The following is a 13,323-nucleotide window of genomic DNA, read 5'->3' on the forward strand; positions in this document are numbered from 1 at the left end:
TCATACTTTAAATGTTTGGGATGAAATTTTCCATGCTTTGTCCCTGCTGCAGGCTGGTTTATTTTATTTATGGAAGTTTTAGCAGAAATGGTTCAGCCATTATTAAGAGTCATGTTGGGGAAAATAGGTAATTTTGCTAATGTTAAATTTCCCCCCCCCCCCGCTATTTCTTGGAAGAGGTCTAGCACTTCCGCAGTTTGGAGCAAGAACTTGAGATTTGGCAGAGGACATGGTCTTCAGACAGCTGCCTTTTTCTATCTCTATGAAAATTCACACAGATTTGGCCAAATTATAAATGGCTAAAAGTTGTTCTTTGTATATACTCAAATACAGATTTTTAGAGGCTTGTTGCTAAAACCTCTGAATGTTCTATCTGCATTTAACATGCTTCCAGCCTCAGTGACATTCCATCTGCACTGAATATGCTCCACCGATTTTGAGCTCCAGATGTGATATAGTATCAGCAGTGGTAGCCTTGGAGGGAAGCATGTTCAGTCAGGAGGAGACCATGAGCTCTAATATGAGTTTTTAAACCACTTCCTAAGTTTAATCATTCTGTACATTTTGGAACCCTTATTATTAGGCAAAGCCGCATACCCTTGTTCTGAGAGGCAGGCCAATATTCTCCCCATTTTACGGATTCTGTCAAGGAGACGTTGCACAAAGTTAGTTCAGGAAAAGTGGGGATATGTGCATATGCATTATGATATAGTTAAATTACAGTATCTGAGCCCAAAATCTCTCACTTCCAGCTGACAAGGGGGTTACAAGAATTTCCTGATTCTAGTATGTATATCCTGGTTCACCAAAGAATGTCATGTAAGGTATGAAAGAAAAGCCAGTGTCACACTGGTTATGAATATTGTTGTAAAATGTACGTACTGCTGCTAGGTAAGGAATTAGGTATATATACTGGAAATACGTTCTTATGGTTTGTCTCAAGATATTAAGCCCCACTGAGGTGAAAAAATGGTTTCCTGCCAGACTGTAGATGCTTATCCAGCTTTCTTTTGAAATGCAAGTACTGTATTGTTTTATTCACAGTCACCAGTCTGAGCTCAATGCAGATGGAGTATGAGATTTAAGAGGAAGAGATGATCTGCAGGGGGGTAAGGAGGGAAGAGACTTATCTGAGGGTGAACTTCAAATATCTTCTGGACTACAACTGGAGGACAAGGAAACCACCCTGTTACTCTGCAGCTAGGAAGTAGACAGACATGTTTGCATTCATGAAAATGGGATCACAACCAGTCCGAGGCTGTAAATACTGCAAAAAGCTTTGGGTGAGATAAGACTACTTTAGACAGGAGGTAAGCCTAAATTAAGTTTAGTCTCTAGACAGCATGTGTTGATTTGGTTTTATATGTAATCATTTGTTTCCAATATTTGTACTCACTGCTCACTTGAATCTTTGTTAATAAACTAATTGTTTTCCCTACAAATACACTAAAGTGCCATGATGTTAAGCAGAGCAGCAATCCTGATTTGATTCATACAAGGGGTGTATACATTGTCCATTTGGAGACAGCTGATCTGGTAATTCTATGAGTGATCAATTGAGAAGGGGCTGGATTCTAAGGGAGAATACGTCAAAGGCACTTGGGTCTGGGGCATGACTATAGTTAACATGCAAGGCAATATAAAGGCTGAAACAGGCTCAAAGGAGATTGTTGGGGGGAGAGGGGGAAGCCTAACAAACTGGAGTTGTCAGGGAACTAACATCCAGTTAAGCACAAGCAAGTCTCTCTCTCTCTCTCACTGGAGGCAGGGGTGTAACAAGGAGACTTGTAGCCCCAGGCAAACCCCGAGACTGTCACACATGATCACATACTATCTATCCTACAGAACTTCTGCTGCATCCAGTGCACGGGATAGACAATGAAAGAAGGAAAAGCAAGTGATTGGAACTCAAGAGCTAGGTTTTATTCCTGGCTCTGTCGCAGTCTCTCCTCTTGAAGTTGGGTAAGACAACCATAAAGCATACTGTGACAAAGCTCTGTCCTTGTCTCTGTGGGTTCTGCGTTTCCTGATGGATTTCGCTAGCCTCAGAGGCTCACTGTGACCCTCCACTTAACCCTTCTCTCTCTAGAGACAAGGTTCACAGTCTACTTGAGCCATTTTCATCATAAGCCAGCGAGGGAGATGAGGAGAAGCTATCCTCTCTTGCACAGTCTCTGTTTCTCCAGTCTGAGTGATTAATCAGGGGGGCAAAAGAGGGGGAGCCCGGGCCCACCCTCTACTCTGGGCTCCAGTCCTGTGACCCTAATATATGGTATGGTATGGTAGCTGACCTTTTAGGAACAGGACACATACAATTCCCTGGGCTACTTCCCCACAGCAGCCCCCACTTCCTCAAGCTCCACTTCACCCTTATCCCAGGGCCTCCTTCCTTATGCCTGATATGGTGTGTACAGCTCAGTCTCTCCAACAGCGCAACTTCCTCCCACAGCTCCTGACATTCACACCTGCCTGACTAACCGGAAGGCTTTTAACTAGCCTCTCCAACAGCGCAACTTCCTCCCACAGCCCCTGATTGGCTTCAGGTGTCCCAATCAACCTAGCATCCTCCCTGCCTTCTGGAAAGCTCTTAATTGACCCCAGGTGTCTTGGCAGCTGCTCCAGGTCAATTATTTACTTATCCTGGTACCAGGGATTTGTTTAACCTGGGGCTAATAGATCTATCTCCCACTACTTTTCTATAGCCATCTGTCCTTGCCCCATCACAATACGCACAAAGGGACCAAACTAAGGTTGCATGAGCAGCTTAATTTTGGCCTTTCCTCAGTGCTTGAGTAGCAGCATTAACATTCTTTTAATGTAATCTAAAATAATTGGGCAAGAAATCATTGTATAATATGTGCGTCACTGCATATGGCATTAACATAAAAAAAGTCATTTCTCAATTAAATGCGATCCCTAACTTTGTATAGAGCAATCTGCTGTACTTTTACTGGATACTTATAATTATTATGATGTTAGCATATTGCATTTATAATGTCACATGGGAGAGGTGTGCAAGTCCTTTTCTATGCAACTAGATTTGATTAGACTCTTCAGACACCTTCCAATCAATTGGCTTAAAAACAGATCAATAAGGTTCGTGTACTTATATATTTGTTAACAGTGAACACAAAACAGATTTTATAGTATTAGACTCCTCTAGAAAACTCCGTAGTTTTGCTACTTTGCAACATTTCTGCTCAGCTTTTTCCCCTCTTCAAAGCTGGAGTCTGGCTATTTGGAGTAGAAATGGCCTTTTGGCCACTTGGTGGGGAAGAGTATTTGAAATCTGAGGGTCTTAAGAGAATTACTATTAGAACATTCAGTGTATTCACTATTATTCTACATCCTTTTAAAAGGAGCTTACCTTTGTATTCATGTGTCCCGACAGTCGACAAATCCATATCTTCCAACTTATCTTCACATTTCTTTCAATTTATAACACATGGTTACTTGTACACACCGACAACATATTTTAAAAAAAAATCTTTCATTCTCCCTTCAAATAGGCCCCCCCTGCAGCAACTCAAATGCTTGGCTGGTAAGCCCTCTGTGAATAAAGCAGCATACACAGTCCAACAGGGTACCTCCACCCACTATTTGTATTGCTATTTATACTCCAGATCCATCACAACATAGCAGCAGTTATGTAGAGCTCTCTTACTGTTCCCTGGCTCAGCCATTTATACTGCTTGCTTTCTTCTCAGCGTTATACCACTGCTGAGCTAATTACCTCAGCAGGCTCCCCACAAATGCAAGTGATCCCTTTTACCATTACAAACCCAAAATAAGTTCCTCCTACTCTAACTACACCCAGTGCACTAAAAGTTCTAAGTGACCAGTGTGCTGGTTTTCAAAAGCCTCTATTTATAGCTGCTAACAGCACCATGCCCCACTACCCAATTTGTCTGTTAGTCTATAAGGTGCCACAGGCCTCTTGGTTGCTTTTTACAGATCCAGACTAACACAGCTACTTCTCTGATGCTTTCTGGAAGGATCTTAATTGGCCCCAGGTGTCTTGATTAACCTTGAGCAACAGCCATTGGGTTACCATGGTAACCGGGATTTGTTTAGCCTGGGGCTAACATACTTGTTTCTCACTACTTTCCTATATCCATCTGGCCTTGCCCCATCACATGATATATATGATTTTTCCAAACTTTCATGTAGTAAGGTCTGATTATATGTTTGGGCAAGTCTCGTGAACTGTAAAATAGGAACTGCTAACCGACATTTATTAAATGAAGGGTTGTAACACCATGTAGTAAGGTTTCCCAATGCCTCCCATTATAAGACCCTGTGGGAACAAAGAATACAGGTCAGTGAGGGGGCAGGCATGACTGGAAGCCAGTGTGGGGGAGAGCTAGACATATCAGATGAGGAGCCAGGAAAGAGGAAACTGGGATTAGCTGGGCAAGAAAATAAAAGACAAGAAAGTGGGGGTGGAGGGAACTGGAACTGGCTAGACAAGGGACTTGAACTAGGAGTGTGGGGACTGGGAATCAGGAGTGGTCAGACTAGTACTTGCTAGGCAAGGTGACTGGGAGTGGGATGAGAAACCCAAGAAGTAGAAACTGGGACTGGATAGATGAGGGGAATGGGACTGGGATGGAGATCCAAGGTGGGGGAAGAGAGAATGCTGGGACAAATACAGTTTGGAGATGACTGGGGCAGAAGAGGTCCAAAGGGGCAAAAAGTCGGTGCTCACTCGAGCACATTCCGGAACCTGAAATGGAATCCAAGATTCCTGAGTCTTACCATATTTCTGCTATCAGCAAATATCTATGAAGCCTTCTGGCAAAGCATCCCACCTGCCTTTAGTGCTGGTCCACATACAAGATGACAATCTATTATTGGGACCAATTACTACCATATGCTCAAGTGCCAGAGGTCTGTGTAGAACTGGATTCCATCCCTTCCTCTCTTCAGTGTTCCTTTGTGACACTAATTAAGTCACTTATAAGCAAACTTTTCACAGGTAGTCACTGATTGTGTATTTCTCATTTTCTGGGTGCATGATGAGATCCTGGGGTCTGATTTGCAGAGGAGAAAAGCACTTATAGCTGCAACTGAACTCAATGAGAGCTGGGCTCTGAACATAAGAAGTAATATATAATGGTAAATACTCTGTAAAAATCAGATCCTATTTTAAAATTAGGCACCCAAAATTAATGGATACTTAATCTTTCTGTATCTGAGTTCCTCATCTTTAGAATTGGGACAATATGAACCCTCACCTCACAGGGATGTCGTGAAAATAAATTAATTAATGTTTGAGAAGTTTGCAGATATTGTAGTAATGAGCATAAAAAAAAAAGCCTCTAAGGAATTCAATAACTGTCTTCAAAGCAGGGTTAGAATTGTATGCAGTAAATAAGGCCTACCATGTCACATTGAACAATAAGAAGAAAATGAGATACTGAACAGCTGCTCACTAAGTGAACACCATTCATTCTGTACAAGGAACATGGCAGCCCTCCTTTGGAAAAAGAGGAAGTGATCCATGTAATTAAAGATTTTTTCATAATGAATATGGGGAAGGGGGCATATTAAGGTTGCACAGTCAACCTTTTATATATAAGATATAGCTTATCAGTCCAATTACACTTTGGTGGTTTATTTAAAAAAAGAGAGAGACTCAATCCCAATAGGTAATGAGTGTCTCCTATATAATGCTTATACCACCCTTATAAATTAAATTTAACTGGGAGCTGAAGACTCTCAGCACCTTGCTGGTTAGGATCAAAGTTCTTAAAAATGTTTAATATAATTGAGTCAATATTCTTAGTTTCAAAACCTTGCTATCTACCCACTGTATTTAACTGTTAGCTCACAATGACTTCCAAGAAACTGTTAGTACATATCTAGAGTATACAGATCCTTTGAATCAATAAAATTAGGTCGGAAGTGTCATCAGCCTTCCAGTATGCCGTTTTCATGGTGTCATAACTAAAAGGGAAGGGTAACAGCCCTCCTGTGTACAATACTATAATCCCTCCTGGCCAGAGACACCAAAATCCTTTTACCAGTAAAGGGTTAAGAAGCTCAGGTCACCTGGCTGACACCTGACCCACAGGACCAATAAGGGGACAAGATACTTTCAAATCTTGGAGGAGGGGAAGGCTTTTGTTTGTGCTCTTTGTTTTGGGGGTTGTTCGCTCTTGGGACTAAGAGGGACCAGACAACAATCCAGACTCTCCAAATCTTTCTGAACAAGTCTCTCATATTTCAAACTTGTAAGTAACAGCCAGGCAAGGCGTGTTAGTTTTATCTTTGTTTTCTCAACTTGTAAATGTTCCTTTTACTAGAGTGTTTATCTATGTTTGCTGTAACTTTGAAGCTAAGGCTAGAGGGGGTTCCTCTGGGCTCTTTAAGTTTGATTTCCCTGTAAAGTTATTTTCCATCCTGATTTTACAGAGATGATTTTTACCTTTCTTTCTTTAATTAAAAGCCTTCTTTTTAAGAACCTGATTATTTTTTCCTTGTTTTAAGATCCAAGGGGATTGATCTGGACTCACCAGAAATTGGTGGGGGGGAAAGGGAAAGGGAGGGGAATGATTAATTTCTCCTTGTTTTAAGATCCAAGGAGTTTTGGATCAGTGTTCACCAGGGAATTGGTGGAGGAGTCCTCAAGGCTACCCAGGGAAGGGAGTTAACACATTGGGAGTGGTGGCAGCAAAAGGAGATCTAAGGTGGTAGAGAAGCTTAGAAGTTTTCATGCAGGCCCCCACATCTGTACCCTAAAGTTCAGAGTGGGGAAGAAACCTTGACACATGGCAATGTTGTTGTGACACTGAGCCAGAAAGGGTTAAGCAACTTGCAGGCTAATTGACTCAACGTCAACCTTTAAAGACATATTAGAAAAATTATATAAATGGTAATTAGGGACATTTCTTATAAATAGCTGACAAAGCCATATTAGATAGACTGGAGTTTTGAAAAACAAACCAGTATTGCTAGAGAATTAGCAGTAAATACTAATTGTATGTGTGTTTACCTATATTTTGTTAGAGGTTAACAATGTAACCAGACAGTTCCTGTTCATTACTATATTCTATTGATTCAGAGATCAAAAGGGAATATTAACATTTAGATGAAACTTGGGTGTAATCATACAATTGTCTATATTTCTCTTTAAAGTCTGTAGTAAACTGTCTATGAATTGCTTAATGGATAATGACCTTATGCTGGTGAATGCAACTAATTACCTGTCTATCTATAAGGAATGGAAGGTTTTACTTCAAAGCCACAATATTCACCCAAATAACTGCTATCAAGAGGCTATCAATAGCCTGCCAGAGAGCTATAAAAACCCGAGAGCCCCACTCTTGTATCTCGGATTTGCTAAAGCTTGGTCAGGGGAAGCTTGAGTCGTAAAACTGAGGTCTCCAGCTCCAGTGTGAATTTCCCTGCCACTCCTCATGGAAGAATTTGAACAAACTCTATAGATGGACTGATTCTGGAAAGAACTTTTTGCAACTCAGCAGCTCACCATCTCTACTATGAAACTGACATAAGAACTTTATTCATATCTGTATATATAATGATTTTTTTTAACCACACTACTCTTTTTAAAATAAATCTTAGTTTAATTAATGAGAATTGGCTGTAACCGTGTATTTGGATAAGATCTGGACTATTCATTGATCTGTGGGTAATGTGTCCACTTCTTTGGGATTGGTAGAACTTTATCTATGATGAACAAGATTTTTAGTAATCCTCATCATATTTGACTTGGCTGTCTGGGTGGGAGCCCATGGCTGGGTTGATTTTAGGGACCTGGGTTTTGGCGTCTGGGTAACCAGTAAGATATTGTAGAAGCTGTTTTGTTGCTGGCTTGGTGAATCAAAGTATTAGAATAAACCACCAGTTTTGGGGATTGTCTGCCCCATTCTTTGCAGTTTGCCCTGATTGAGCAGTCTCAGTGAGGCCCATCCAGGCACCAACGGTCACAAATGTAATCTCTGTCTACTTATGCAGTCCCTATTGCACCTTCTAATACCGCCCAAGTCCTTTGTAATGAGAATTTTAGCCCTTAATTTTGGCCCTTCTATTTCAGGGCAGGACCAGAAAGGGTCAGGATGAATTAGAATACAAAATAAAATAGAGAAAAGGTAACTTTTTTTTTTACTTCCCAAAAGGTCTTTTCAATTGTGGTAAGATTTGGGTTAGTTTTTAATTTATTCCTTCCAGTTTTGCCATTCCTACAATAGCTGCACTATCTAAACACAGCTGTCTGAGAGCAAGGGGTAGCCTCATGCTAGGGTGACCAGATGTCCCAATTTTATGGGGACAGTCCCAATTTTGGGGTCTTTTTCTTCTATAGGCTCCTATTACCCCCCACCCCGTCCCGATTTTTCACACTGGCTGTCTGGTCACGCTACCTCATGCTCCATTTTTAACAAGATCTGAAATTCCTGAGCATATTTATCTGTGTGTTGTTTTAGAGCAGCCTGTTCCAGTCTATGCTATTGTGTACTTCTGCTCACACTGCACTTCAAAACTTTTGAGAAAAAGTCTAGTGGGGAATTAAGGAAGGAACATGACTTTTCAGCATGTCACAGGTTCTCTGGTGCTTTAAGGAATAGAGGGAAAGCTGATATGCGGAGATAAAAAGAAGCAGCCTGAATAAAATAACCTATGCTACAAGAAATGTGAGCAGACACATTTTTCCCCTTTTTGTTAATTTAGTAATTAACTTCCTTTATTTCATGCAACAGAACTGAACTTCAGTTCTTGGCGTGCTTTGCTGATTGAGTCTGATGACTAGGGAACCTAATATACACAACTGTGACTCATCTAATTTACTAGAGCTTATATCATATCTTTTGATGTTAGGAGTATGGAATTGCAAATAGACTGGCAATGGGGTGATGGGAGTCAAATAAACACATCAGCAAAGTAACAAGCACAATGAAAGCACAGATTAGATATGCTTTCAGTTTATAATTATTTTCTGTTAAATGATAACTGAGCTAGCCAATTTGAGTTCTAAGGATGGCACTGGTTGATATATGGGAAATCCTGGTTTAGGAGTTACTTTGGGATCCCTATCTGCTAGTCTACAGTAGACAGTGTATGTTTCAAAAGTGTATCTCTGACCCACAGTACCTTAAATGTAAACCCTGCTAGTCCATTAGCTAGCTTAGATAGTGGCACCAAAACAACACATTGGGGGGGAGGGGGAGTGTGGGGTGGTGGTAAATGCAGTTAGGTCATTCTCTCTGTCTCAATAATGTATACATTTTAAAAGTCAATATAGTCGAGCAATCAATTTTGAAGGGGGTTTCTGTATCTGCTGTAGATAAATAGTGGACTTCAGTTCTCAGCAGAGCTTGAATCAGCATGGATATTTCCCTCCCCTCCAAATCAATTAATCAATCTTTCCCTTTTCATGGCAAAGCTATGTTGTAATTTATCAGCTAAAGTTCTTAGAGTAGCACCTACCACTGCAGTATCTGAGAGAGAATGATAGATCACAACAGGCAAGTTGTTGTGTTGTACCCTGGTTTCACTAGGTTTCTGTGCATACCCAAAATGTCCATAAAATCAGGGCTGTGTAAAATGAGAATGTGGAATCATCCACACTCAATCTGGGAGACACAAAAACATGCCATATTAAATAATTTGGTAAATTAGGATAAAATAGGATTCCACTATAATACAATGTAGGAATTTAGTTTAAATACAACTTATTAAACTTTAAAGGGTATGTAACTTGTTTTCTTATTTTTTCCTCATTTCTTTATTCCCTCTCACTCCTATTTTCATTCTTTGCCTTTATTTCCATTTCTGACCATCTTCCCAAACGGTTTTCTCTCTCTGATCTTTCCTCTTGTTGTTTTGGTACTTCCCTGTTCTTGTGTTTCTTTTTGTCCCTCCCCTTCCTAGGTGTAGGAGGATTCCCCCCCGATCTTCAACCTGTTTTTTTCTCTCTGTTGTCTGAACACCCCTTTAATCTCAAAAGCATAACTCATCTCTTTTTCCCATTTCCACTCAGGTCTTTACTAATCCCCAATTTGTCTCTCACACAAGGCCACAAGAGCACATCTCCCACCCAATTTCTGGACAACAGGACTGTGCAGCTGGCTTCCTGACTATTGTCTTATGTCCCTTTCTGCAAGGACAACAGGGCTTAGCCTCTGCAGAAGTTGGACAGGGTATGTTTCATCTAAGAGACTTTGTCCAAATAGCATGTACAACCTGAAACATGGCTGCTTTACATGGTCTGATGGTATTGTTTAGTTACCACTACCTCAAACTTTTTTCTTAGGTTCCAAGAGTCATAACCCCATGATATCAATATTTTTTTCTGCGAAATCTGAACTTGAACAACAGCTATGTATTATCTGCAGTACTCTGAACCTCCAGGGACTAAATTTTGCCAGTTTACATCCTCCCTAGCCTGCCTCTCCAGTGAAGCTGCACAGGGGGTAGTTAGTGTAGTATTATGTCAATCAAGCCTTATCTACGTATTAAGAAGTATATTTAAAATTCAAGTGTTGTGAACAGTTAATGTTTATAGTGCTATATTCTTCTAAAGAGCAGATTGCTGGTCATTGTGTATTTGACTTTCCAGAAAACAGAATTGACTATTTATTTAGCTTACAATATGAGATGCTCACTTTGGGTAATCAATAATGTTACATGATTGTATAAGAAAATTATTAAATGGCAGTTTCAGTTTTCTAGGTGGATTACAATCCAGACTAACCACCCAAAATACAATCAGATTACACACATCTTGTTTAATATATTTTAATAGGTGCTTTCTTCTGGTTATTTTAGAAATTATATATGCAAATTATGTGTTAAATAATTGATGAAGCACCTTGTTTTGCTTCTAGTTACAAGTGATGCTTTTCTTCACTAATATATTTAGACAGTAGTTCTCTTCACAGCAAGATTTTTGCATAGCATTTTAAAAGATATTTCAGCTCCTGCAGTGATGAAGGCCTATTTAGGAACAGCAAGTATAATTTACTAACCTGATTTATGAAGCAATTTCTACAATCTAGCAAAATAGCATTGTATAATATTATTACATAGGGATATGTATCTTTGTTGAGAAAACTAAATTCTTTAACACTTGGGGAACTCTGTATTATTACATTTTATAATGGAACAAAGTAGATCAGGGTAATTATCCCTCTTGTTTTATTAAAGCTTTACACAACTGTTAGAGGTTAATGCTGCTATTTATTTTCATACTGTCAAATGTTACACTATAATAAAATCTATGTTACTAAGTAAAATGAGGAATGGAGGCATTAATCCTTCATTAGACAACAATAAGTGATGTAATGTAACTCTAGCTATGTATGTATCTGCATCTGGATAAATATAGCAAAAATACACAGAGATCAAGAACTGAAACCTGGAAACAGTTATTCATGTAAGTAAACTTCATGGCATGAGTAGTTCCATTAACTTTTCAATGTATTTATATGAATGTCTGCATGATTAGGCCTTTAATCTGCAGCCTATAAATACTAGTAGGAGAGTTTTATTTATTCCATATGTCCATATTTATTTCAGGGGAAATGCTCTTAGCAACTGAGTGTACATGTTCTATATTTCTGTTAAAGGGCATTGTGGCGGGGCGACGACTCACCGGCATGGCACCTCCTGTTGGTTGTCCAGGGAATTAGCTCTTTCCCAGCTCTGGAGCACCCTCTGCAGGGCAGCGTCTCGCCTGCCGCTGCTCCTCATGTCCCTCCCAGACCCCGGTACCCTTTACATCAGGGTTCTGCCCCCTAGTAGCAACCCGCAATCTGGGTCTCCCCACCCAGGGGAACTCCCAACCCCCTAACCCCACCTTGCCCCAATGGCTACTGCCAATCATCAGCTAGCCTCCGCGCACTGGGGCAGACTGCAATCTATAAACCACTCATCATCAGCCAGGGGGTTTTGGACCTGCTGCTTTTCCTATATCTGGGCTGCCCCTCTGCAGCCCTAGTACCCTTTTGTGGGCCCTTAGCTTGGCCTGCAGCCTGGGGCTTTGCTAGGCTGGAGCTCTCCAGCTTCCTCTGCCCTGCCCCAGCACTGATCCACCTCAGGTACCCTTCTCATCCCAGGCAGCCAAGTCCTTCTCTCTTGGGTAGCTAGAGAGAAAGTGTCTGTCTCTGGCCCTCAGCCCTCTTATCAGGGCCCTGATTGAGCTGGCCACACCTGTGGTCAGTAACAGTCAGCTTCCCCAAGCTGTTCTCACTGCCCTTTTTTCCAGCCGCAGCCCTCTCCAGGGCTGCTTTTAATCCCTTTTCTGCACGAGTAGGGCACTGCCCCACTACAGGCATTCTGAAATGAAATAGGATGTCTATAGACACGCTAAGCTTAGAATGTTAATTATTTAAATCCATTGTTTCCTAACATTGTAATAAGTCCATCAATAAATCATGGGGTGGCTCTTCCCATTTACAGAGAAGCCTGGTGTAAACATCAGCTTGAAAACTGCTTTTTTTCAGAAGCTGTGGGATTTGAAACTATAAAAAACATTTTTCATAATTGGAAAGGCTAGAAAGTTTGGGACTGCATATAGTCATTTGGGGAGTTTGGGTCTGGGTACTCTCAAATTGTGTTTTGTGAGTTAATTCAGTGCAATACCACACATACAAAACACCTAATTTCAATACTTATATTACTGAACAAGTACTAGACAGATAGCCTGTTACAGTTATTGTGAGAATCATTACTTCACATGACCCTTCCAGAAGCAAGCACATGAGTGTCTGGAGCCGGTTTCAGCCAGTGGCATACACCCCCTGCCCTCCCACCATTGAGCAGGTGTTATGGTAATATTGCCTTAGTTTCCCTTTCCTTCTGCCATTTACCATTTAGCCTCGTGTCTGGAAGTTCCTCACTATGACTCTAGCACTCTGTCTGGACCATTAATAGCCTCTCCCCTCTTGGGGTGGGCAAAAATGTCTAGCAAGTCAGGAGGCCAGTAACCCTAGTGAAGGGTCAACAGTCTCCAGCCTCTTGCGGTTTGGATCCCGTTTTAATAACTTCTCTGTTGGGGTTGGTGGAAGAGCCCAGGTACACTCACTCCTCTGGGTTCCAACCCAGGGACTCTGTATAAAGCATTTTGAACCAATTTATTCCAATCCCTTGCTGTTTCCTACCACTCCCGTCCTGGAGACTGTTTCCTAGATCTTTCTGGAGGTCCAAATGCCTGGGTGGTTTTCTAACAGTGTGTTGCCAAAGGACTCAACTCAGCAATCTCTCTGGCAGCCACCCTTCCCTTCTGAACTGCAGCTTTTTTTACTGCCCCAGCTTTGGCAGGGCCACCAACCGCCACAGCTGGGGAAGCAGCTAGTCTCCCTG

At 41.1% G+C, this 13,323-nt stretch overlaps 1 protein-coding gene across 5 annotated transcripts in view; it reads right to left on the reverse strand.

The window, feature by feature from the left end:
• CSMD1 (CUB and Sushi multiple domains 1) overlaps positions 1-13,323 on the reverse strand; it is a 1,932,406-nt gene that overhangs the window by 724,130 nt on the left and 1,194,953 nt on the right. The window contains exon 1 of one of the 5 annotated variants that reach the window (XM_065587778.1): positions 3,368-3,898. The exons of the other annotated variants lie outside the window; for them this stretch is intronic. Coding sequence (XP_065443850.1) covers positions 3,368-3,404 — 37 coding nt within the window. The 5' untranslated portion in view covers positions 3,405-3,898. Of the gene's footprint in view, positions 1-3,367; positions 3,899-13,323 lie in introns of those variants that run through there. 5 annotated transcript variants of the gene reach the window in all.

The sequence above is a fragment of the Chrysemys picta genome, chromosome 3 (assembly GCF_011386835.1).
Source record: "Chrysemys picta bellii isolate R12L10 chromosome 3, ASM1138683v2, whole genome shotgun sequence".
Taxonomy (NCBI): Eukaryota; Metazoa; Chordata; order Testudines; family Emydidae; genus Chrysemys; species Chrysemys picta.